Source organism: Polypterus senegalus, chromosome 18 (assembly GCF_016835505.1).
Source record: "Polypterus senegalus isolate Bchr_013 chromosome 18, ASM1683550v1, whole genome shotgun sequence".
Classification (NCBI taxonomy): Eukaryota; Metazoa; Chordata; class Cladistia; order Polypteriformes; family Polypteridae; genus Polypterus; species Polypterus senegalus.
In genome coordinates this window covers 47,316,890-47,344,824 of record NC_053171.1, presented here as the reverse complement: position 1 = coordinate 47,344,824, position 27,935 = coordinate 47,316,890, and the positions used below count along the sequence as shown (strand labels likewise).

At 35.1% G+C, this 27,935-nt stretch overlaps 1 protein-coding gene across 1 annotated transcript; it reads right to left on the bottom strand.

The window, feature by feature from the left end:
• Positions 1 to 2,001: 2,001 nt before the first annotated feature.
• psmc6 (proteasome 26S subunit, ATPase 6) lies at positions 2,002 to 27,935 on the bottom strand. The gene is made up of 14 exons (XM_039741517.1): positions 27,806 to 27,935; positions 26,284 to 26,363; positions 25,042 to 25,081; positions 24,857 to 24,909; positions 24,415 to 24,482; positions 23,441 to 23,555; positions 22,787 to 22,874; positions 18,169 to 18,230; positions 17,700 to 17,823; positions 16,328 to 16,389; positions 16,056 to 16,176; positions 8,790 to 8,870; positions 3,047 to 3,118; positions 2,002 to 2,614 (listed from the first exon to the last, which is right to left on the bottom strand). Exons 1-14 carry the CDS (start codon positions 27,888 to 27,890, stop codon positions 2,496 to 2,498), a joined length of 1,170 nt encoding a protein of 389 aa, XP_039597451.1. The 5' UTR covers positions 27,891 to 27,935; the 3' UTR covers positions 2,002 to 2,495.

Sequence of the window (27,935 nt, the reverse complement as noted above, 5' to 3'; positions counted from 1 at the left end):
TTTGAGAGTTACTTGTGGATGGTAGACTAGGTCTACTGGGGAATCTTTTATAGGTAGCAATAGTAAAGAGGAAATGTGGTTAGCCTGAATGTGATCTGGACATACAGAATGGAACTGATTATTGTCAGCTATTGTTGAATAAACATTAAAATGGAATGTTTTGAGTTTTGCTGTGTATTAGAAGGGGCTGAATGTTAATAATGTATCATGAGTATTCAGCAGTTGTTGTTAATAATGTATCATGAGTATTCAGCAGTTGTTAAGTCTGTGTAGGAATAGTTCTAAAAGAAGTAAAAGGGAAAAAGAAGCAAAGTGAAGCTAGTAAATACATTTTAGTTAAAACAGGGCAGGAAGGTAGAATCTGATTCTGGGGATTCCTTTGTCGCATTCCAGCATTAGTGACAGTAATGTACAGTACTATCCTCTTGAATGGATGAGTCACTTTGAAGAATAGCAAAACTGGAACTTTGCATAGCACCCAATAAAGACAGTTTGTTGGAGTTTGCACGGTGTCAAAATGTTTTCTTGTTTTAACACAATACAAAAATATTTTCATTCTCCTTTCTGTCACAATCATTTATATTGAGTCATTTTAGGTATTGTTCTGGACAAATTGTAATATTTTAACCCTAGACTTTCCTTTGTTCTGCCCTCTCAATCAAAAAAGTGCAGAATAACAAAATAGGTAACTAAGTTTTTTCCATTTTATACCATATAATGGAACCACAGTTTTGCAATGCCTTTCTTAACACTCCTTATAACCACATTTTCTTTTAAGAACTTGTGCAGTTACTATACATTAGTGTTAAAACTTTGCTGTTGAGTAGATATTAATGTTGATTTGTAAGGAGTCTCATGTCCATTTCTATCTCTTTCATAGGTATATTTACTGTTTCTCCTTTTTTGCATCCATCTCTGTTTCGTTGTTTTTAATATATATTTTTTTCTTTATATTTTTATACCAGTTTTGTCATCCATATCTCTTTCTCATACTCACTCACTAATACTATTACAATCTGAGGAGATCGTTCCTCCCCCACACTATGCGACTCTTCAATTCTACCCATGGGTAAACGCTAACATTATTCAAAGTTATTGTCTGCTTTTACATGCATTTTTATTACTCTTTAATTATATATATATATATATATATATATATTTGTATCAGTATACTGCTGCTGGATTATGTGAATTTCCCCTTGAGATCAATAAAGTATCTATCTAATTTTAGCTTATTTTGACTGGGGTTAGTTTCTAAATCAATTTAGTGGACTACAAAGGTTACATTTTGCTTCCTCTCCACCAATCGTCTCACAATTCAAGCATTACAGTGGACAGATATATATTTTTGGCCTGCCCACTCTTGACATTTTTCCACTCCACTCACTAATCTGTATCACTGAGTGTAGGTGTCGAAGTCACTTTAATTGGTTTGGGTATTTGCTGTATGCATGTTTCATTTTCTTGGCCAAACAAATCATACTGCACCTTTCAAACCATGTCAGTTTTATTTACTGTTATTTTTTAGCTGGTTAAAATAGAATACATTTTTTTGGGCATTGAAGACTGAAGGTCCATACATTATCCACCCCACTTAATCAAGTTCAGTGTCACAGGGGACTGGCATCTATTCCAGTAACACAGGATTCACTGAAGGATCTGTCCTCAGATAGAGCACCAGTCAGTCACTTAGCATATTCACTGTCACTCACAAGTACACAAATCTTTGGGAAAACCAGAACACTCACAGAAAAACGTGCACAAGCACAGGTGTAAACTCCACCAGACAGTGTTGTTGTGTGCTTCAGTAGAGATAATGCAACTTCCTATTCTTGCACTCTACATTGCCGTTTTCTTTATAGGTGTTTGAATTCTTCTTGATTCCAGAATTCACATTCCTTGCTTGAGAGATGGCATCAGTCAAGATTTGGCTTCTTATTGATGAATAAAAATTGAATTGATCCAGGTAATTCAGTCGTCAAATTAATCGATGTTACAAAGTGAAAAATCAGCAACATTTATTAAAGATTGTTAAAATAGTTTTAGTTAAAAATTGTTTTGACAGTTTTTACCAATAAAAATAATTATGCACCAAACCCCTAAACATATAAATGACTTGCACATAAACATTTCCTTTGAACATTTTTATTTGAGTCTTTGGATGCGGGCAAACCCAAAGAATCGCTGTAAAACTATATTATCAAAGTCTTTCCTGAGGACACTTGATAACAAGACTGATAGAAACAAAGAATGAAAATACATGCTACAGTGAAAACATTTCAAGACATTTATGGCTTTTACTGCCAAGAGCCAAAACCAAAAATGTGCATCATTATACTACAAAACATTTCTGAATATTATCTTTTTGTACCAAGGCAAGTAGTTTGCTATAATGTAAATGATTACATTTATAAAGGTGTGAAGCAAACTTTACTTTTTTTTTTTTTAATCAAAGTGGTACAGCATGCCCCGATATCACAGTGGAATGACAGGTGTTATACAGGTTTGTAGTCTAGTTTAGACTCTAGCTTTTTAGAGTCTGCCACCTTGCGAACAGCTTTCATGAAGTCTTCCTGTGTCACATACTCATGGTCTGCACGGATTGCAAACATGCCTAAAAATATATATTCAACAGTGTTTAAATTTGTCAATATCTTCACAAAACTTGAAATATGTAACTAAACTGTTGCTACTGTTAAAACAGCAATTGAAAACATTAAAACATTACTATTATTAAAGCTGACGTAATTACCAATTATATCAAAATTTTTATTCCATTTCTGTTGCCATCTTCCCCATAATGCAAAACTCATTTTTATATGCCCAGCAAGATTTTTGTTATGGTTTAAGATTTGGTATTTAATTTTACTTCAACATATTTAAATACTGTCATACAATGTGCCACAAAAGATTATCTAAAATGTTTTTGGCCTTGGAAATGCACAGCATTGAGAATTCCCTTTACTTAGCTGACATAGTATCTGCATTAGTCATACTGTATACATTCTCCCTGCCCCTTCTATATAGCGGTAACTTGAATACATACCTGCTTCTGTGCATACATTTCTTAGGTCAGCACCATTAAACCCATCAGATAGTTTCACAATGGCCTCGTAATCTGGGAAGAGACCACATCACAAAGTCTGACAATTCAAATTAATAGGAACCTTGTCTATTGCTTGTTCCTGTAGAATGTTTTAGGTTCAAGTGATTTACATAGCAGGGTGCATTTCACTTTTCTGCTGTACAAATAACTGCAGGGTCACTGGGAAGAGTGAAGGATGAGACTAAATTGTTAGTACTGTAGGTACTTGCTTGGATTAATTTACTGTTGTTACTATGCAAGCATAGTATACTGGTGGAAATAAAAAGCAAGACTAGATTATTGCAATAGTTAACCTTACACTAATCAAAATGAAAATACTTGAAAAATAGTTTAAATAAATAGATCACACTATGGCAATCATATTAACATTTTAATACTGAGTATAGTCGTGTAGTAGTTTGAGACCCTATCCACATGGACGTCTGAACTGATGGTTTTTCCTGTCATTTGTAGTGTTAGGATGAGCGTTTGGATGGCATCAAAAAAAGTTGCATGCGGCATTTTCTTGACATCAATTTCTGCCAAAGAAAACGTCTGTATTGTGTTTACATGTCCTTCATATATATATATATATATATATATATATATATATATATATATATATATATATATATATATATATATATATATATATATATATATATACACACACATACATACATACATACATACATACATACATACATACATACATACAGTGGGTACGGAAAGTATTCAGACCCCTTCAATTTTTCACTCTGTTATATTGCAGCCATTTGCTAAAATCATTTAAATTAATTTTTTCCCTCATTAATGTACACACACCACCCCATATTAACAGACAAAAAAATAATTTTTGAAATTGTTGCAGATTTATTAAAAAAGAAAAACTGAAATATCACATGGTCCTAAGTATTCAGACCCTTTGCTCAGTATTTAGTAGAAGCACCCTTTTGAGCTAATACAGCCATGAGTCTTCTTGGGAAAGATGCAACAAGTTTTTCACACCTGGATTTGGGGATCCTCTGCCATTCCTCCTTGCAGATCCTCTCCAGTTCTGTCAGGTTGGATGGTAAACGTTGGTGGACAGCCATTTTTAGGTCTCTCCAGAGATGCTCAATTGGGTTTAAGTCAGGGCTCTGGCTGGGCCATTCAAGAACAGTCACAGAGTTGTTGTGAAGCCACTCCTTCGTTATTTTAGCTGTGTGCTTAGGGTCATTGTCTTGTTGGAAGGTAAACCTTCAGCCCAGTCTGAGGTCCTTAGCACTCTGGAGAAGGTTTTGTCCAGGATATCCCTGTACTTGGCCGCATTCATCTTTCCCTCGATTGCAACCAGTCGTCCTGTCCCTGCAGCTGAAAAACACCTCCACAGCATGATGCTGCCACCGCCATGCTTCACTGTGGGGACTGTATTGGACAAGTGATGAGCAGTGCCTGGTTGTCTCCACACATACCGCTTAGAATTAAGGCCAAAAAGTTCTATCTTGGTCTCATCAGACCAGAGAATCTTATTTCTCACCATCTCAGAGTCCTTCAGGTGTCTTGCACTGAGGAGAGGCTTCCGACAGGCCACTCTACCATAAAGCCCTGACTGGTGGAGGGCTGCAGTGATGGTTGACTTTCTACAACTTTCTCCCATCTCCTGACTGCATCTCTGGAGCTCAGCCAAAGTGATCTTTGGGTTCTTCTTTACCTCTCTCACCAAGGCTCTTCTCCCCCAGTAGCTCAGCTTGGCTGGACGGCCAGCTCTAGGAAGGGTTCTGGTCGTCCCAAATATCTTCCATTTAAGGATTATGGAGGCCACTGTACTCTTGGGAACCTTAAGTGCAGCAGACATTTTTTTGTAACCTTGGCCAGATCTGTGCCTTGCCACAATTCTGTCTCTGAGCTCTTCAGGCAGTTCCTTTGACCTCATGATTCTCATTTGCTCTGACATGCATTGTGAGCTGTAAGGTCTTATATAGACAGGTATGTGGCTTTCCTAATCAAGTCCAATCAGTATAATCAAACACAGTTGGACTCAAATGAAGGTGATCTCAAGAATGATCAGAAGAAATGGAAAGCACCTGAGTTAAATATGAGTGTCACAGCAAAAGGTCTAAATACTTAGGACCATGATGTGATATTTCAGTTTTTCTTTTTTAATAAATCTGCAACAATTTCAAAAATTCTTTTGTTTGTCTGTCAATATGGGGTGCTGTTTGTGCATTTAATGAGGAAAAAAATTAATTTAAATGATTTTAGCAAATGGCTGCAATATAACAAAGAGTGAAAAATTGAAGGGGGTCTGAATACTTCCTGTACCCACTGTATGTACACACACACACAGGGTGGATCAAATCTAATTATGCAATTTTTAATGCAATGCAGGAAAACAATACAAGACAAAAGAATTGTTTGAAATATCTTGTAATAAACGTAAATCTATCATGCTGTCATCTATCGGCAACAAAAAGAATTTTTTGTGAATTCTCTATGTAATGAACTTAATTATAGCGTAATGAAAATTGCATAATTAGATGTGTGTGTAATATGTATATTACGTGTGTATATATATATGTGTACAAACACATTATCATCAAAGTAATAATCATAATAATGGAGAATTCAAAACAGTATGTAGGTTTGTGCTAATGACATAACTTTAGTTACTATGGATTATTAATGCCAGTGGATGAGTGCATATGCAGGTACTGTTTGGATATTTGCTTACTTCAAGTTGACAAGTAGATGCTGTTCAGTGCTAACACTGACTCGCATATTGGTTGACCGGTGTGTAATATGGTGTTGTACCAGCTTTTTTTTTTTTTTGCACTTCTTTATAGATTACACACATGCTGTGCAGTCAGACAGTCAACCCAGTAGCAGCGGAAATGTTTTCTCTGCCTACGTCACTGTATCAGGAAGATTTTTAACACAAGGAGATCAATGTTTAGATCTAATAAAGCCAAATGATCAATATTTTCTGAATCTAATGAAGGATGAACATTGAACCCCACAGCATAAAAATACTCATATTGAAGTCAATTAAGCGCCACAACAAAACACAACTTAAAACGCCTAGGTCACTTAGCATGCATTCATTTAACCAGAATTTGAACGTCCATGTTGACAAGGCCTGAATATTCATATCTCTAGACTTGGCTTTGTGATTCTCCGGATAAGCCTAAGCAAAATGCAAGATTTTTCATCTTTTCATTATAATTTGAGCCTTATTTCCAACTCTGTTAGATGACAATAGGGGTTTTTAAGCAAAATACTATCTATCTAGTCATATATTTTATCCAACAAAACAGATTTTTTTTGTCCAGTATGAGTAACCTTTTTATTTTGAATGTGAGATGCTCTGTGCTGCAGCAATCTCCTACTCAGCCATGCATTAATTCAGGGCATGTATCTTTTTAAGGATGAACTTATACCTCACATGTGAAGAGACTCTAGCTTGCACCTGCAAACAATGTATATATGTATGTATATATGGTTGAATAGTTTTACTGTCAAATAATGCAAAGAGTACACGACATGCGTTTCGCCCTAATTCTGAGCTCATCAGGTGTATACACTCACTGCACCCTCGGTAACCACCTGATAGGTAACCACCCATACAATCAGATTGTGATTCAGACTACGAATGCCATATATTGCTTTGCTTGCCAACCCCCCGTGTTTGGTTTTCCGGATACACACTTTTAAGATTTTTTTTTCTTTGAATTGTTGCTATTTCATTAGTTTAACTTTTATTTCAGAACTTCTGTAAAAACAATATTTGGAATCTTTCGATTCCCAATATTCTGAATCATTTAAATGAGGTCAGTGAGACATGTGTTTAAGGACTTTGTACCATAATTCAGGATAGGTTTCTCTGTTTGGAATTTCAGCACAAAGTGATCTACATCATCAGCAGTTAATAATTTCTTTTTTGTAAATTAACCAATAAATACATGTGAGGTAAACCACATTTTTGAAATTCTCTGACTGACTTAAACTTCAAAGCCTTACAATATTTACATACTTCTGACATATCACCTGTTTCCATATATTTGATCTCTATTTGCCTTTTCGTTATTTCTCCGAGTAATAAATGTGATGTTTACTTTTTTTTTTTTTTTTGACACTGTCATTTTTTTCTGCCTACATATTCTGTATCTTGCTTTGCATGTGTTTCGCGCCTACATTTATTTTTTGAGTCTTTTGAATTCCAGTTTTCATTACCTCTAACCTGGTCCTCCCTGCGTGGAGTTTGCATGTTCTCCCCGTGTCTGCGTGGGTTTCCTCCAGGCGCTCTGGTTTCCTCCCACAGTCCAAAGACATGCAGGTTAGGTGGATTGGTGATTCTAAATGTGTGGATGTGTTTGTGTGTGTCCTGTGGTGGATTGACACCCTGCCCAGGATTGGTTCCTGCCTTGTGCCCTGTGTTGGCTGGGATTGGCTCCAGCAGACCCCCCGTGACCCTGTGTTCGGATTCAGCGGGTTAGAAAATGGATGGATTATCTCTAACCTACTCTGCATATGTTTGGCCCCCTTGTTTAACCTCTTTATGACGTTTTACTTTGTTTTCTACTCTGTCTTTTATTTCTGACCTCGCTTTGTCCTGCTTTTTTTTCCCCCAATGACACCTTGTCCGTGGTGATTATTTTCCCTTTTTCGAGTAATAATTTCCGTTTGTTTGCGCTACTGCGATCTTTACTTTCTTTTTTTTTTTAATACCTTCTAATTTTCCTACCTTCATATCTTTAACATTCTCCAACTGTGTATTGCGCCTTTTTTTTTTTGAGCCTTTTGAATCCCACTGCTTTCATAATCTCTAACCTGCTCTGCATGTGTATAGCGTCAACGTATCTTTTAATTCTGAGCCCGATTGGACATGCTTTACTTTCCTTAGTTTCTGAATTTGCACCTAGATTATTCTTGTTGTTTTTTTCTCTTTTTTCTCTCCAACGCTTTTGAGTCTCTTTTCTCCGTGCTGCTTTCTTCTTTGCTTAGTCATCGACGTTTCATTCATAACGTATTGTCCTTATACGCTTTATATGTACCGAGACCCTGGATCTGTGTGTGCACAAAGCCTTAGTTTACACGACTGAGTATTTTGCTGCCCGTGGTCTTATTTGATATTGATTGTAAAAAGGGGCGTGTCTTGCAAGAATCTCATATTCTACGTCATTTCGTCTCACGGGTCTTTTAAGTGTCTTCCGTGATCTTAACGTGAAGATCATGTCTTATATCCCTAGTGTTTCTTCTCCAGGATTTTTTTTTTTTATAATAGATTATATATATATATATATATATATAAATTATGACAAGGTTGCTGAAATGATACACAATATGTGATTAATCTAGCCCTGCTGAAGCATGTAACAATAAATACATGGTGGAGTTCTTAGGTTATAGACTACTGATTATTTACCGTTGCACTATGATAGTGATTGAGTACAATGAATTACTCCATGAACAGAAATATGTTAAGACTCACAGTGTCCCACATTTATAAAAGACCAAGAGGGAAAGACTAAAAAATATTACAAGAAAGAGAAAACAGGGAGAACTAACAAATTAAGTTGGAGCTATTTTTTTAATTTTATGTACATACCAATCAGGTTGTACTCTGAATTTGTTTACAATCACATACTAATGGCTGATTTGTAACTCATTACACAGCAAAAGTTAAATTAGCCCCCATAGGTATGACATTACCCAAACCACTCACCTATTTCTCCGTGCTTTGTGATAGGTCCGGAATGAATTTTCAAGATATCAAGACGGGCTTGTTCATTGGGTAGTTCAATGTCTATAAGGACAGTAAAAGTTACCTAACATGTTACTCATTTGGCAAAACACCCCAATGTAAAACTGAATAATTTTTCACTATTACTGTAGCTTTTCTTCAGATTTGTAAATATTTAAAGCACCTAATACATTCATACATGAGTCCAATACTGAAAGTGAAACAGGTAATAAACAATGCAAAATTAATGTCAAAGTTTAAGATCACATTGCTGAATAAGACAGTTAAGAAAAAGTATTAAAAAACATATTATATGAAGTTAAGGATAGTTTGTATGATACTAATATTAATCTGCTAATATACCTTATTTAAAATAAGTCTGTAGCAGTAATGTGCATATCTGTCTTGTCATCTCTATGACAACTTTCCAAGATTTTACCAAGTCAAATAGAAGCCAATAAAAAAGGAACGAAAAATTCTGAAGAATTTTAAAAAATCAACATCTTACACACGTAAAATATTACTGTAATGCAGGGGTGCCCACACTTTTTCAGCTTGCGAGCTACTTTTAAAATGATCAGGTCAAAATGATCTACCTACATTAAAAATTATATACAGTCATATGAAAAAGTTTGGGAACCTCTCTCAGCCTGGATAATAATTTACTCTACTTTAAACAAAAAAGTTAAGTTTTTTAGTGAAGCAGTATTTAGTTGTATGAAATTAAATTAAATGTGAAAAACTGGCTGTGCAAAAATGTGGGTCCCCTTGTAATTTTGCTGATATTAATTCATGTAACTGCTCAATACTGATTACTTGCAACACCAAATTGGTTGGATTAGCTCGTTAATAAGCCTTGAACCACATAGACAGGAGTGTCCAATCACAAGAAAAGGTATTTAAGGTGGTCAGTTGCAAGTTGTGCTTCCCTTTGACTCTCCTCTGAAGAGTGACAGCATGGGATCCTCAAAGCAACTCTCAAAAGATCTGAAAGCAAAGATTTTTCACTATCATGGTTTAGGGGAGGGCTACAAAAAGCTATCTCAGAGGTTAAACTGTCAGTTTCAACTGTAAGGAATGTAATCAGGAAATGGAAGGCTACAGGCACAGTTGCTGTTAAACGCAGGTCCGGCAGGCCAAGAAAAATACAGGAGTGGCATATGTGCAGGATTGTGAGAATGGTTACAGACAACCCACAGATCACCGATCACCTCCAAAGGCCTGCAAGAACATCTTGCTGCAGATAGTGTATCTGTACATCGTTCTACAATTCAGCGCAATTTACCCAAAGAACATTTGTATGGTAGGATGATGAGAAAGAAGTCCTTTCTGCACTCACGTAACAAACAGAGTCACTTGTTGTATGCAAATGCTCATGTAGACAAGCCAGATTCATTTTGGAACAAAGTGCTTTGGATTGATGAGACAAAACTTGCCTTATTTGGTCATAACAAAAAGCGCTTTGCATGGCGGAAGAAGAACACCCGCTACCTACTGTCAAAATTGGTGGAAGTTCCATCATGCTATGGGGCTGTGTGGCTAGTTCAGGGACTGGGGCCCTTGTTGAAGTCGAGGGTCAGATGAATTCAATACAGTATCAACAAATTCTTCAGGATAATGTTCAAGCATCAGTCACAAACTTGAAGTTACGCAGGGGTTGGATATTCCAACAAGACAATGACCCAAAACACAGATCGAAATTTACAAAGGCATTCATGCAGAGGGAGAAGTACAATGTTCTGGAACGGCCATCACAGTCCCCTGACTTGAATATCATCGAAAATCAACGGGAATGATTTGAAGCAATCTTTCCATGCTCGGCAGCCATCAAATTTAACTGACCTGGAGATTTTGTATAGAAGAATGGTCAATAATACCTCCATCCAGAATCCAGATATTCAAAGGCTATAGGAGGCATCTAGAGGCTGGATGTAACATCTCTGTTGGTGTGCCCAAATTTACGCACCTGTCTAATTTTGTTATGATGCATATTGCATATTTTCTGTTAATCCAATAAACTTGATGCAACTGCTGAAATACTACTGTTTCCATAAGGCATGCCATATATTAAAAGGAACTTACTACTTTGAAAGCTCAGCCAATGATAAACAAATATCCAAAGAAGGGTTCCCAAACTTTTTCATATGACTGTGTGTGTGTGTGTATGTATATGTATATATATATATATATATATATATATATATATATATATATATATATATATATATACACACACACACACATACATACACACTGAGTATACTTTATATATAAAATAAATGTTGCCGTACATTGCATAACTGAATAACCCTTATGGCACAATAACAATTCAATACATTTATGGTCACTACGGTATTTGGACGTAATAATCTTAATGTGAGAAAAGGCTAACTCGAATAAATAAGTAGAGCCGAATAATGCAGTGAAGGGGGTAACACATTTCTTCATGTTTGGGTACTTTTCCTCTGTGAGTAAGTTCCAAAACTGTCCATGAGCCCCAGACTTCAGCTGAATGTTATTCTGTAGTGTCAAAATCTCTTCCTCCACTGTAGAGGAGTTTTAGGTGAAACAGTGTTGCAATTTTTGATGCTAGTAAATCACCCTCAACATCTTCCCTAAATGAATAGCACATAAATGTAGTGATTGGCACAAGTAAAGCAAGGTCTTGAAACCGTCTGTCAAAGTCTGACAGACAATTTTCAATATGCTCTGTGGAGCATATGCTGTCAAGTTGTGCACACGCCTTCCATTGCGTCTCCAGCTCTGACGCAAGGTTTTGGATGTTCCCCAAATAATGGCGCTGCAGCTTTGAGGACAGATGTTGCATTTTTCATTTGAAATCATTAACTGAGCTAATCATATTGTCCATGGTTTTGTCTTTTCCTTGCAGCTGTAAATTAAGCTCATTCAACATGTTGGTGAGATCGGAAAAAAAACGCCAAGTCTAGAAGCCATTGATCATCATTAAGTTGCTTGTATTCTGCATGTTTAATGACAAGGAGAAACACCTTTATCTCCGGCTAGGGGTCTTGAAATCTCAGCAGCAATTTCCCCCTAGCCATCTGCCTCAATGAAGGCTTCTTTTATCATCTCTCCATCTTGGAAGGACTTCTTATGCTTAATGATCGAGTGACTCACCCGGAACGATGCTTCGGTGTTTGCCTTTGCTTTTCAATTCAGCCGAGTCAAAAATGACAGCTGTCCGATTAACTGTGATTTTAGTTCCCTCATCTTTTTCATTCTCAGATCACAAGGAAGTCAGTTTCATAGTTTTTATGAACAGTTTGAAAGTGCCTCTCCACATTTTCCTTCTTTGGAATAGCAATGATAGATTGACAGATCAGACAAACGCACTTCGATTGTGACATTGTGAGAAAAAAAAATCATCTTCCAATTCCACATGTCCAGTCCCCCCACCAATTTTTTTCTTCAGATCCCTTCTTTAGTCGATATACATTGGAAGGCTAACTAGATCACTTAGATAGCCAGAGTTTTGCAGTAGCCCGTGCGTGCGGTATGTCCCCTGTGTTAGAAGAAAGCAGATCTCAGACTGGCCGCCCTGTATGTCAATCAAGTGGCAAATGCCATAGGAAGAATATATGATAGACTAAGATCTAAAAAATTTTTTTTAATGCAACACGATCTATTTGCACTACCTTTCCGACCTACTGGTCGATTGTGATCGACGTATTAGGCACCCCTGCTGTAATGGTTAACCTGCCTGACTTTCCTTGACACCAGTATAAAGGTACTCATACAGTCTGGCCTAATACCAATACAAAATAACAAACAAATATATATACAGTGGTGTGAAAAACTATTTGCCCCCTTCCTGATTTCTTATTCTTTTGCATGTTTGTCACACAAAATGTTTCTGATCATCAAACAAATTTAACCATTTGTCAAATATAACACAAGTAAACACAAAATGCAGTTTTTAAATGATGGTTTTTATTATTTAGGGAGAAAAAAAAATCCAAACCTACATGGCCCTGTGTGAAAGAGTAATTGCCCCCTGAACCTAATAACTGGTTGGGCCACCCTTAGCAGCAATAACTGCAATCAAGCGTTTGCGATAACTTGCAATGAGTCTTTTACAGCGCTCTGGAGGAATTTTGGCCCACTCATCTTTGCAGAATTGTTGTAATTCAGCTTTATTTGAGGGTTTTCTAGCATGAACCGCCTTTTAAAGGTCATGCCATAGCATCTCAATTGGATTCAGGTCAGGACTTTGACTAGGCCACTCCAAAGTCTTCATTTTGTTTTTCTTCAGCCATTCAGAGGTGGATTTGCTGGTGTGTTTTGGGTCATTGTCCTGTTGCAGCACCCAAGATCGCTTCAGCTTGAGTTGACGAACAGATGGCCGGACATTCTCCTTCAGGATTTTTTTGGTAGACAGTAGAATTCATGGTTCCATCTATCACAGCAAGCCTTCCAGGTCCTGAAGCAGCAAAACAACCCCAGACCATCACACTACCACCACCATATTTTACTGTTGGTATGATGTTCTTTTTCTGAAATGCTGTGTTCCTTTTACGCCAGATGTAACGGACATTTGCCTTCCAAAAAGTTCAACTTTTGTCTCATCAGTTCACAAGGTATTTTCCCAAAAGTCTTGGCAATCATTGAGATGTTTCTTAGCAAAATTGAGACGAGCCCTAATGTTCTTTTTGCTTAACAGTGGTTTGCGTCTTGGAAATCTGCCATGCAGGCCGTTTTGCCCAGTCTCTTTCTTATGGTGGAGTCGTGAACACTGACCTTAATTGAGGCAAGTGAGGCCTGCAGTTCTTTAGACGTTGTCCTGGGGTCTTTGTGACCTCTCGGATGAGTCGCCTCTGCGCTCTTGGGGTAATTTTGGTTGGCCGCCACTCCTGGGAAGGTTCACCACTGTTCCATGTTTTTGCCATTTGTGGATAATGGCTCTCACTGTGGTTCGCTGGAGTCCCAAAGCTTTAGAAATGGCTTTATAACCTTTACCAGACTGATAGATTTCAATTACTTCTGTTCTCATTTGTTCCTGAATTTCTTTGGATCTTAGCATAATGTCTAGCTTTTGAGGTGCTTCTTGTCTACTTCTCTGTTTCAGGCAGCTCCTATTTAAGTGATTTCTTGATTGAAACAGGTGTGGCAGTAATCAGGCCTGGGGGTGGCTACGGAAATTGAACTCAGGTGTGATACACCACAGTTAGGTTATTTTTTAACAAGGGGGCAATTACTTTTTCACACAGGGCCATGTAGGTTTGGATTTTTTTTCTCTCTAAATAATAAAAACCATCATTTAAAAACTGCATTTTGTGTTTACTTGTGTTATATTTGACTAATGGTTAAATGTGTTTGATGATCAGAAACATTTTGTGTGACAAACATGCAAAAGAATAAGAAATCAGGAAGGGGGCAAATAGTTTTTCACACCACTGTATATATATTTTTAAAATTTGTCAGGTATTACAAAAAATGTGCATTATATCATATAATTTGTTTTCAATAGAGAAAACAGAAAAATATACAAGCCAAGCAATAAACACTACAAGCCAAGCAACAAACACATTAAAATTCCTTACAAGAAAATTAAATGATAACTTTGTATTTTTCAAGCTGGTATTTTTTTCTTCACAATCACAGTATATAACTATTTGCCACTTGAAATTGTGTCTTTTTTATTTTAAACACACCTTGTGTGTTCTTGTAGTTTATAGCGGGGCTGTAGGGTCAAAGGTGAAAGAAAAAACTTAACAAATACATGGGTAACTGATGTTCTAAACTATTTGAAATTGGAAAAAAATTTAATTCTCACTTCAAGGATTATTTATTTATTTATTTAAATATGACAAGATCTGTTTAATTAAAACTTAGTATACGCATTTAAATTTGGGAGAAGGTCATTCTTCTCCATTTTATTATTATTTTTTTCCTTTATAAATTTGTTGTTGTTGGCTCTCCTCACTTTCTCTTCAGCGGAGGTTAAATTATGGTTTGTTAAATCTGATATGATTGTGTGGAATGTTGTTTTCTTTGAATAATACCAATAAAATAATTAATTTTTTTATCAAATTCATTACTCTCAAACAACAATGGTTTAGATTTAAGAATATATGCCTTCTATGTATGTTTTTCATGAAAACATGGGACTAAAATTTTTTTCTTCTCCATCACTACAAATAGCATATAAAAAAACCCCCAGCATTTTGGGAGGAGTATTCCTTTAAGAGTATTGATATTGTGGCTGTTTTTTCTTAGCAAATGGCAGTTTTACCTGGACAACTACCACGACTATAGCTTTTCAGTTTACAACATTCAAGATACAGATTAGAAGAGTTTGTGGTACTTGTTGTACACTAAAAAAAATAACCAAAAACTCTTAAGCTGTTTGGAAGAGGTACCTTAGATGCTCAACAATGAATCTTGGGTGGTTAAGGTTATTTAATAGTGTTGTAATTTTTTGTATAGGCGTATTATGCTGTAATACATCAACAAATAACAAAATGGAAGATAATGAAATAGTGTAGTGTAGTAATGTCACACAAACAAAAACATTTTATCAATTTAAGTCACTCTCTTTGATTTACCTCCAGTGTTTAGGGACATTGGCATACCACACATGCTATGCTTTTTTGTGCTTCTGGTAGATGTTCTAATATAATGCTAAATTTCCCAATATGACAAGCCATTTGGGTGCCTGGGAAAGCAAAGCAGCCTCAAAAGCATGAGGCCCTCCTTCACTATGTTTCAAAGCTAGAACAAGTTTGTGGATGGCTTGGGTCTTTAGAAAGCCTTCTGTGACCATTTTCAGCTTTAACAGCTTCAATTATGTTTCATCTGAGGTCCTTTAAAATCTGTTTTAGTCATTCATGTCATGAGACACTTCATCAAATCTCTGCTGTGAAAACCAAGACACTTAAACTGTTGCAATTGTTATGATGGCAGGAAATCATAATCCAAACTTAAATGTTACTTCATTGATTCAAATGTCTGACCCCAATTACACTCTCTTACACATTCCTGTACTTTTTCTGTTCTTGAACATGAATTTGTAAATATTATGTTCATGCCTACCTGATTTATACAGCATTATTTGAACATATCCTCTCACTGTTGAACACTTATGTATTTCGGGTTGGGGGTGTAGGAGATATAATTAAAATGACCTTTAGTATATTATATTGATACCTATTTCCAAAGGTTTTCAAAACATTTTTTACATACAAATAGCTAAAACTTTCTTTAATATTTTTAAAATTTAATCCTTACGAATCTTGCGGTCAAGTCGGCCTGGACGTAAAAGTGCAGGATCCAAAGTATCAGGCCGATTAGTTGCCATGATCATTTTCACTCTGTGAAGGGTATCAAAACCATCCATCTGGTTCAGCAACTGAACAGTTATTTATGAGAAAAGAAAAAAATATATATTAAATTGAGAATAATGCCATACATGGGAAGTATGCACAAAGAGTCTTTTTCCACAACCATAATATAACTTTGGTGGCAAAGGAGGGAAAGAGACAGAATAGTAAATAACCTACCTCCATCAGAGTCCGCTGTATCTCTCTGTCAGCTGAAGTACCTTCAGAAAAGCGCCGACCACCTATGATGAATTGAATTATTAGAGCAGACAGAATTATAGGTAAAGAAAAGAAACTATCAAATTTATTAGACATGATACAACAGTATCCTTCATAAAAGGGTGTCAAATTAAAACACATGAAGATATGAAGACAAGTAAATTATTATAACAGAATAAAAACAGGGTAAGCAGTTTAAAAATTTTTATTATTTTATATATTGTTATTATATATAACTGGTGCTGAACAATATAGGTAAAATTGCATATTGCTAATGATTTCAGTACAATGTAAGGTTTAAAAATATCAAGCATAACTAACAAGCAATTATATGTAGACATAATGGCGAGATAAGTTCTGTTCAGTGTCTGCATTTTGCCTCTGCTCTGAATCTGAAACACCATCGTGTTAGATATTAATTTTTTCAGAAAATAAAAAACTTCCTTTTCAGGACTATTCTTTCTTTTCAACTAATTATTGACTTACATTATGTATTCTTAACAGGCACTCTGTTGTGGTTCTAAATGTGTTTAAGATAAGTGTACATTAGATAGGTTTTGCATTGCTTCATATGTTGCAGCAAATATCTTAAGTCTATGAATAACAGTTACTGTTAAAACAGCATACACTCTGTACATCAATTGTACCAACGGGACATTTTGCTTCAACACAGTTACACCATGGAATCACTTTGTGGAATGTACTCTATTCTCACTGTTTGAAATCTAAAGACTAAAACTATAGTAAATTCTACATCAAGTTTAGGGCAACCTGTATGTGTCTGTTCTTCAAATATGCTCCTTTATCTAGCAGCATTATAACAATATATTATTTTCCTATTCAATTCCAGACATCTCACTCCCAGATAAACAGACTTTAGCTGTGTGTATTTTGTGTCCGACTTCAGCTGCCTCAGTGAGGGATGGGATAGCAGGCTAACTGCCTGCAACCAATTGACACATTTTCAAAACAAAGACAATATTGGTGCACACTTAACGCAGTGATGAGGAGGTGCAAGTAAAATTAAGGTGGACTGGCATTACGAATATTTTCACAAGCTTCAGGAATTCTAGTATTCAAAAACCCAACCGAAGCATCCCTATTCCAGTACAGTGGAGAATCAAAGCTAACACATAAAAAACAAATTCACAATATGTGTCATGGTGATATTGCACTTATTCATATCCAGTTTCTTATTCTGAACATGGTTAATGCAAGTCCTAATACACATAATGACAGAATGAAATAAATTTTAAATAGTTAAAGTCAAGCTACAATTTTATAATAAAACATTATCAATACTATGTATTATATTAATGTTAAACTTTCTTACCAATTGCATCAATTTCATCCATAAAAATAATACATGGCTGGTGATCTCTTGCGTAGTTAAACATTTCTCTGATCAGTCGTGCACTTTCTCCAATGTATTTATCAACAATGGAACTGGACACAACCTATTTGTAGAAATCACATATGCAAAAACCTGTAAAAATTATCTTTACATGTAAAATATTCCATAACAGATTTTAAAATAAGATGTTATGGGTAATTCTAGCAACACATCACGCATGCACACACACCCTAAAAAAGATGGTGAGAATGAACCTTATTATATCATGTTTTTAGAAGGAAACGTGCATATTTCACAACATGAGTGAAAATAAGAATAGATCTTTACATAAATCTTCCAACTACAGTTCAACTGTAAACACAATTTATAAATTTTATTTTGAAAATGTTTTCAAGAATTGCTAGAAGCAGTAAATTGGTTTGTTTAAGAACTAAAATAGTACTTTTACCTTTAAGAAATTGCAGTCTAATTGACTAGCCACAGCTCTGGCTAGCAGTGTTTTCCCCGTACCTTAAAACAAAAAAAAGTAATAATAATTGCATTCAGTATATTGAATTATCTGCATCTTAAATTCAGCTAACTATTAACAGAACTCTGAACCTAACAAAACATATATCCTCTATTTTTTTCTTTAACTTTACATTAACCAGATTCACACTATTTTACTGCTGTTTTAGTACAGTTCAGCCATTACAGTTGTATCACTTCAGTTTAGACACACTGAAGGAAATGCAAATAAAATAGCTCTAATATTTTTCCATAAACAAGCTAAACCTGGAAACACTCCCAAATTGACAAAATTATATTTTAGAAAGATACCACTTCAAGAGTCTAAGGCAAATGTGGCAAAGTACAGTGGAACCTCGGTTCACGACCATAATTCGTTCCAAAACTCTGGTCATGAACTGAAGCAATTTCCATCATAGGATTGTATGTAAATACAATTAATCCATTCCAGACCGTACGAACTATATGTAAATATATATTTTTTTAGTTTTTAAGCACAAATATAGTTAATTATACCATAGAATACACAGCGTAATAGTAAACTTGAATAACACAGAAAACCTCACCTGAGAAAACTAACACTACAATAGTTTGTGCTATAGTGCTAGGAACCGCTCGCTAAAAACACTTTTTTTTTTTAATGAGTTTTAAGCACAGGGAAAAAAATTAACATTTGAAAAATCCGTAATTTAATAAACCACCAAGAAATGTAACATTGCCACAATGCACGCTATGAACCAATCGCCGTAAACAGGACTGAAAACAAAAACAAACCTTTTCTACCTTATGCATCTAGCCCTCCCTCTCTCTTTCGTGTGTCTCTTTCTGAGCCTGGAGTGCCTGTGTGTGTGTGTGCCTCTGTCTCGTGTGTGTGTGTGTGTCGCACTCTCTCTCTCTCTCTTGCTCGCTTGCTGCAAAGGAAATGCACAGGGAGAGACTGAACATGTTCAAACCAAAAGGGATACTTGCTTGTTCGTATACCGAGTGTGTGGACGTGAACCGAGGCAAAAGTTTGGCAAACTTTTTGGTCGTAAACCAATTTGTACGTGTACCAAGGTTCCACTGTAATAGTAAAATGCAATACTACCTTCAATAGGAATCACATTAGTGACTGTGAAAAAGATTTGTGCGTTGTCTTTGATTACTTTTGTCATTGTCAATATTTCTAAATTTGCAAACAAGGAAGCATCTGAACTGCTATGTTTTCAAGAAGTATTTCTCCATTATTATAACTGAAGCCTTACCTACTGTAAAACATTAACAGGTTATTTGAGGACTCGTTTTATTCAGTAAACTTTAATTATTTTTAAATGTAACATTTGGAACTGCAACAGATTTTTAAATTAACTTTTTTCCAGTTTCTGGTAACCATCATGAACTTCTCCACTCTGGTTTAAATGTTGAGGGTTACAATAGGAACACATGGAGCTAGGCAGAACCAACCCTCCTGTCCCTAGCAACTTCCTCCATATCTGCCTGGGAAAATATCCAGACATTCCCAGAATAGTCATAAAAACAGTCAATTTGCAAATATCAGACAAAAACATACTTCGTATTATGCAAAAGTAACATTATGATGTGCCACAATTCTGGATGCCAAAGTTGTACAAACATTTTCTAAAAATTACAGAAACAAGGACACTATAAATTAATTCTGAATATAAATAGCAGAAAGAGGAAAATGAGATGCAGTTCAAACTAAGCCTTAGCCTTTCAGTAAATGTTTAGTTTGGAATTAAAACTAACTGTCCTCATTCTCCACAAACTGGGTTATTCACCACTGTCTTAACAGACTTTACCCACACTAATATATTTCTGAGATGCTAGTTTTTAGAGCTGGGCGATATGACCAAAATTCTATATCACAGTATTTTCCTAAATTACACCGGTTTCACGGTATTCAACGGTATTTTTTTCCCATGCATGAGTGGATGTTAACCACATTTTCCACAGCAATTACTGCAGTAGACTAGCTAAGAATAACCTATTCCACTGTCATGCGAATTGTACATTGTACAAAAAAAAAAACATTTTAATGTGCACACAAGTATTAATACAGGTTTGCATGGCCACATAAAGTGATAGTTTTCAAGGGGGTCGCACTAATGAAGAGAAGGAATCACATTGCATGACAGATGCAGTCAAACTATTGAACCTTTTTATTAAACACATTTTGCAAACAACTTAAACTATAATTTTGACAACATATTTTAAACCATCCAAAGAGGCATTTAGACTTAGTAAAATATCCAGAGGTGCTTGTCAAAAGTTGTATTGCACAGACCATGTCTTAGAAAAAGAATGAATAGTAAATATTTTTTGTAAACCAACTACACATTCTGTTAATGTTAATCTCTGTCCACTGACACGTTAAAGTGACTTTTTAAACAACTTTACCATCATTAAACTGCATAATATTTAAACTAATAAATAATAACAATAAAATAAATAATAGTACAACTTCCAGTAATAATACTATTACTTCAAGACTTCAAGCCCAGGTGCATTACACAGTATTCACCAAATAAAAAAATAAAATAAAACAAGTGCAACTTGGCGATGACATCTTTACCAACTGAACCATCATTTAGGCAAATTGCATTAATATGGACCTTGCTTCAAGCTAAGCTATATACATAAATAATAAAACTGCAACTTTCATTTATAATGCTATCTGTGGTATAGCCCTACGGAATCGTATTAGGGAAATGGTGAAGAAAAAAAATACGGACACGGAAGAAAAAAACAAACTATACGTCGAAAACAAAGTCGACATGTTGACTTTATTCTCAACATTTCCACTTTATTCTCATAGTTTATTTTATGAGCAAAAGCAGAATGTCATAAATCACTACGCTTCTTAAACTGACTTCCTCCGCACTAAGAGGAGGCGCCGACAGCGATCATTGCACAGAATCCATTCACTTCATGATATTCCGGGTCTCTGAAAATTTAGAATGCTAAGATATATGCTTGATATCATTTTCATGATGAAATGCATTAAAGCATGTATTAAACATGCACAGTAGTGTGGCGGTAGTGCTGCTCCCTCGCAGGTGTTATGTTCAGTGTAGAGAACTATATGGCAGATGTGATGAGGTTCCAAAAAACTGGATGTATGAATGGGTATCACACAGGTTTAACTTAAATATTCCACATATTTCTCCACATAACCAATCGCCACACAATAAACGTCCTTGTAAAATTAAAACTAGTTATAAACTTAGACCACAGAGTGTTCAGAACTTTAAAAAAACAATCTTCCATTATACATGTTTAATTATGCCGTCCATTCAGGGTTGCGCCCACACCAGCAAGCACTGTGTGCAAGGCAGGAGGAAATCCTGAATGTGGCGCCAGCACATCGCAGGGTGAATACGAGCAATACTTACACTAGCAGGGTTAATATAGCATAACAAAACCCGCCATCCTACATGACTTTGAAAGGAAACTGAAGCACACCGAGTAAACCCACCAGAAAAGCATGCAAATTCAAAGCAGGGAACACATGGGACCCCATCCATGCCACCGTGCCCCCACATGATAAATACATGCTTTAATGCATTTCATCATGAAAATTATATCAAGTATTTATCTTAGCATTCTAAATGCTCAGGGAGCAGGAATATCATGAAATTAATGTATTCTGTGTGCTTTCTGCGCCTCCTCTTAGTGCAAGAGGAAGTCAGTTTAAGAAGCACGTAGCGATTAACATGGCTCCGGGAACACAACACAAAGCAGTTAATGTGCTACATAATTTATGATGGAGTTTGAGAAAATCTAGTAAATTAAATATTCATTTTAAGATGAAGTTTAGTTTACGATGTTCTACTTTAATAACAAATTACGAGAATAAAGTCAACATGTCCACTTTAATCTCAACAAACGGCGAGAATAAAGTAGAAATGTCGACTTTATTCTCGTCATAAACGTCGAGATTAAAGTGAACATGTCGTCACACTAGTACACAGTACCCAGGTACATTACACAGTATTGAAAAAAATACAACTTGGCTTGCAGTATTATCCAGTAGTATAGAAACAGTATTCACACATTTGAACATAATGGTCCACATCTGGCCTTTTAAATCCAAAGTATCTCCAGACAACACACATGACTCCTTTTTCCAGCAAAAGTTCTTGTGTCATCATGTTGAACTTTATCGTCTGCTACAGCTTCAGTTTCGGAATGTTCTGTGTCCATTTTCACCGTGCAATACCTCTACTAACATATATACTCCATTGTATGTGGTGTGTGTTTAGTGGTGTAGCATTAAAAAAGGTCCCCCTTAAACAGGTTCCTGCTGCGCCACGTTCCGAACGTTGTTTAGGCAATTTAAACTGGTGTTGCGGTATAAGAAAAATCCATATCATAACAAAAATAAAAAACGGTTTTCGGTACGAACCGGTATACCGCCCAGCACTACTAGTTTTATATATCTAATCACTAACACACCAGAAAAAATCTGCTGCAAATCAAAATAGTCCTCAACCTTTTTCAACTCTGTTCCTGCTCTATACTGCAAAGAAATACATAAAGTAAATGTACACACACATTACCTGGAGGACCATAGAGCAAACATCCTTTTGGAGGAATTATTCCTACACGTTGGAAAAGCTCTGGGTTTGTTAGAGGAAGCTCAATAACCTGCAATGAAGAATAGTTATTCAGATTATTATTTTTTTTTTATTTAGTTTTGTTGATTCACCTCTGTCAGATATCAGTGTTAAATTACTTTCTTTTTTTATCATCCAATTAAAGTTATTTGTTTTTCTAGTACTTTCATAAGAAAACACCAACAATAAAATGTGTGTATATATATATATATATATATATATATATATATATATTAAGACAAATCAAGTTGCATGTGTATTGGGTTTATTTATAAAGTATGTCTACTGTAAAATAAAATTGAAAATAACTATTTACTAAATAAACAAAAATAATGGGCAAAGAATGTCCAACAACGTAAAGGTACTTGCCAAGAGACAATTTATGTACAATAGAGTACCAGGAGAAGAGCGATATAAGCTTTACTTTTACATTTACTATATACTCTATTACAAAAAAGATTAACCTTAAAACATTTTAATATTTTTGTATCTAAGATTAGAAAGATAGTTTTTTTTACTCAATTGTCAATAAATCAAAAGTCACATGCATCTAATGTTCCATGTTAATAGGTTATTGTTTTGCAAGTAATGCTGCACCTCTCTCAGTTCTCTAATTTGCTCTGACAATCCTCCAATCTCAGAGTATGAAACACTGCCAGGGTCTTCATGAGACATATTGTAGACTAGTGGATCTACTTCTCTAGGCAAATACCTAAAAGAAAGAAAATAATGAAATAGTTATGTATAGTACACAAATCTTTTCTTACTTAACTTAAACTAAAAGGCACATTGTAAATGTTCATTAATACATGTGTATATGTTCAATGTAGAAAATAACACAGAATTGGTAGAGAAAAGCTCATTTTTCAAGGTTTTATTTATTGCATGATGCTGGAAATGTAAATACTGGATATGTCTGTTTTCCCCCCATCACTTTATTGGAAGCTTCTGTAAAATGTTCTCCTTGGGGACAAATAAAGGATGCACTATCTATTTAGTGGACTTACTTGTAGATCCTATTTCACAATCATTAAGTTTAAAGATAATGAACAAAAAAGATGCATTATATAAAGTGCACATAAAGAGCTACACTCTATGACCAAAAAAATCAGAAATCTACTGGCTTTTATTTTACTCATTTTTTTAATAGTAATTGGCATTTTGAATAGCTTTGTCAATGATACTAGATTTTACTTGAGCCCACTGAGTTATATTATATATTCCTAAAATCATGTAAAACCCAGCTCATTAAAGAAAAGCAAAGGCAGCAACAGAGAACAACACTTTCAGCATTAACATCAGATGAATACAACATTGATAAGCTAGGCAGATGCATACAAGAATAATCACTTGGTGAAGTTAGTTTTAAATGAAAATTTACTTGTCAAAGAAACTTAATCCACAGAAAATTTAAAAAACGCATTAATACTTATTACTACAGACATGTTTTGAATTATAAACAACTTTCAGCTGCATATATGATACAGTGTACAAATTTCATAGTTACTGTAAAGAGGAGAAACAGATCTTTCATACACAAAAACATTAAGAATGTTAAATAGCAAATGTACCTCATTATTGTCAAAGTTGTCATATCCAGGGCCACTCTGGTGCCAGGTTTCAGCTTTGACTTGTCAAGCTGTAAAATGAAAACACAACAATAGCAATCAACATTTAAACAGAAGCAATGAAGAAAAATGTTGCTGATCCACACAGAAGGGTCAGATTTGGAAGCCACTGCCGTGTAGCTCTAAGGAAGCAAAAGTCACTATATCACCCAATAAAAAAAATGTTCAGTCCACCTTCCATAACAACCCTTCTAATTGGTACGTTGTTTTCTTAAAATGTTTATTTCTACTTGGATTACACAAAACAGCTCTGATAAAAGCTATAAAGTGACATCTATTCTATAATCAACTCATAGAAAATCTCTAAATTGTTTAGATAGATGGAAACAACATTCAGACCCACATGTGCAAAATGCAGACAATGTTAATACATAAACCAGTTTACCTGTCGACGACAGCCAACAACATAACGAGGACCATTTGTTGCTTTAACAATAACTAGAGAAAAAAGGAAAGTGAAAAAAATCAATTGTCAAAAAAGGGAATTATTTGTCCAATAACAACAAAGTAAACTTATTGTGCAATATATCACAGTAATCCAAGAAAAACAAATCTGAAATATGTTCTTACACTTTTCCTCTGTCAGTTGCTTCAAAACCTCTCCAACAATCTGAGAAAAAAAAAGAAAAAAACCTTAACACATGAAGAAACGTTACAAAAACATGTTTTTCCTAAACAAACTGAAGGGAGAGGATAAAATTAATTTTTTCAAATGCTGTATGTCACAAAGTTGTGTTCTGCAAATGATTGTATAAAAATTCATTTAAAGCTTTGATTTTTTAAAAATTGAGTTAGACAAACACTTTTGTATGAAATAAAAACTACATTTACTGTAAAATACCATATGTAAAAAGCTGTTTGTTAAAAGTACACAAACCTGTTTTGGTAAATTCCAAAATTCTAAAAGACCACATAAGTCCTTTATATTATGTTCTGAATTAACTTTGCTTTTCTTGTCTAAAATGGGTTTAAGCAGTTTCATTTATTGAAAATTCAAACAAGATCCATAGCATACCATATAAAGTTATAAATATTATATAATATAGAAGTAATTGCACTGAACTTGTTTATTCTTTATGATGGCATATTGCAGGTTGCTTAAATCTTTATCAGGATTTGATGGAAGTAAAACTTTTTACTGTACTGCTTACACATGACATGACAATACTACCACAACTGCACCATATGGCATAGTCACAATGGTTTCAAAGCGGGAATCAAATCATAACACCACTCAGCTGCACTGTATACTCATGCGCATATCGATACTCCTTTATCAGATGCTAATGACGCAATACCGCAATGTCTTTGGGATGATGCAGAAATGCAAATTAAATGAGCAGGATTAACAGAATGAACTTGCTGGCTGCATATACTGTAAATGTGTGTAGGGAATATCTCAAAATACTTTCAATGCACATTGGTTACTGCAATTCAAAATTGTAATGTAGTGAACAAAAGCTTAAGTAGAGATTGCAACTGATTTTTATTCTGGTAATAAATAATTGAATGTTTTTCCAATATAAAAGAAAATACAAAACAAAACAACACATCCTTCATTTAAAACAAGACAAATATACATAAACACTCTTGCTAATTTTATAAAGCACCTTTCTAGCACCATCTCAGGTACATGATGAAGTTGAAATTTTACTGTAACAGGATCTCTGGAGGGGATGCAACATGTTCAGCAACACACAGAGTGAACCGAAACCTTGTAGTACAAAACCACACCACTTGTTTTTTTTTCTCTTAAAAACAAGCTTTTTTTTTTTTTTAACTTAATATATTAGTTCTTTGGGTTTCTCTTACCTGCCCAACACTCTGTAAAGCTTTCAGGTCATTTTCTGATTTTTCATACTGTTTTGTAAGCTCTTTCAACTGTTCTCTCACTAAAAGAAACAAATTAAGATACAAAAATTGCACACTAATGGGTCTATTTGGAAAATGAATAGCAAGCTCTTTAATGTTCAATTTAAAAATATCATCGATTTATTTTCTCCATAATGAAATTCCAAACTGAGTTATTAAATACAAACCATCACCTGGTCTTGTGGACATTTAATATATAGACTAGAGAAGAATGAGTATATTATTGACTAAATCTAAACATTGATTAATTTAGAAATATTATTAAAAAAAATAACTTAATGATATTAAATAATTATTAAATGTGTGTGAAATTGTGCATTTTTACAAACATATTTAAGTGACATTTTCTTTGTTGTGTACAATACCCATCATTTTATTAATAATACAGTTTAGTACTATACTGATTATATCATATTGCAGATGGAATCACATCACAGCCTGTGGACAAACACTGACAGTCTAACAACAGCTTCTTCTCATTGGCAGTCATGCTTCTGAACACAATATTACCCTACTGTCCCTGTGTCTGTCCCGTTATCACAGGCTCTTATCCAATTACTCAGCTGTTCTGCATTCCTTGTCTATTGTACATCTTCTATCGTCAATGATTGTTCTTTGTCTTTATGATGGGAAACTCAATTTCCCACCACTGTATAAAGTAACATTGTATGTGTGTTGACGGTATGAAAATAAAGCCCACTTGACTATACTAGTATACTACACCATACAAATATTTTATAAATGTTATATTACTCACGAAAAAGTAAGCAAATTTTGAGAACACCATTACATTAGATCCTTTAAAATCAAGTATGAAAAGACAACCTGCATGGCAGCATCCTGCACTCCACAAGTTGTTGACTGAGATTTAAATGTCCTGTCAGAACAACCACTGCGCATTATGGGGATGCCTGAGCCCAAGTTCAAAGTAAATACAATAACCTGGTAACGTTACATTATGAAAGTCGTCGTTTTTTGATATCTCGGTGTTTTCGAGCAAAAATGAATATAAGAACGACAATAAAATACAAGGAATAATACAGTCTGGTCGAAATTTTGCTAAACGTATTAGATGTATTTCACTTTTGGTACATTTTTTTTTCATTCTGGGTGACCAGTAAGAAGACTGTTTAAAGTTGCATCTTGCTCGGGTCCAAATTAAACGGCTCGGCCTACTGTTCAAGCAGTTACAGTGCTAAACGTGTTAGCCTTACACACTACTACAGGTGTTACACTGCGTCTTATTTTTTTATTCTGACTCAATTTTCCACTAGGAGGATTCGACATGCAAACGAGCGACAATAAAAAACACAAGACTAGGCAGACTTCATAGACACCGGCTGAATGACAAAGCGACTTGGTCTTGACAGCGATTTACGTAAATAACAGTCAGCATCTATTAGTTATGATTGATCAGCCAGGTTTTAGAAAGCTTTTGAAACCAAGCGATCGGAAAACATACGCTCTTTGAGCCTCCCGTCAATCTCCTTATGCTCCAGCAACTTTTTCCTGTAGTCCTGTAAAGCTTTTTCTCGGGGGTCAGCCATGATGCACAACTCAGCTCACGCGCGCCCTACGAATTCTGGGATAGA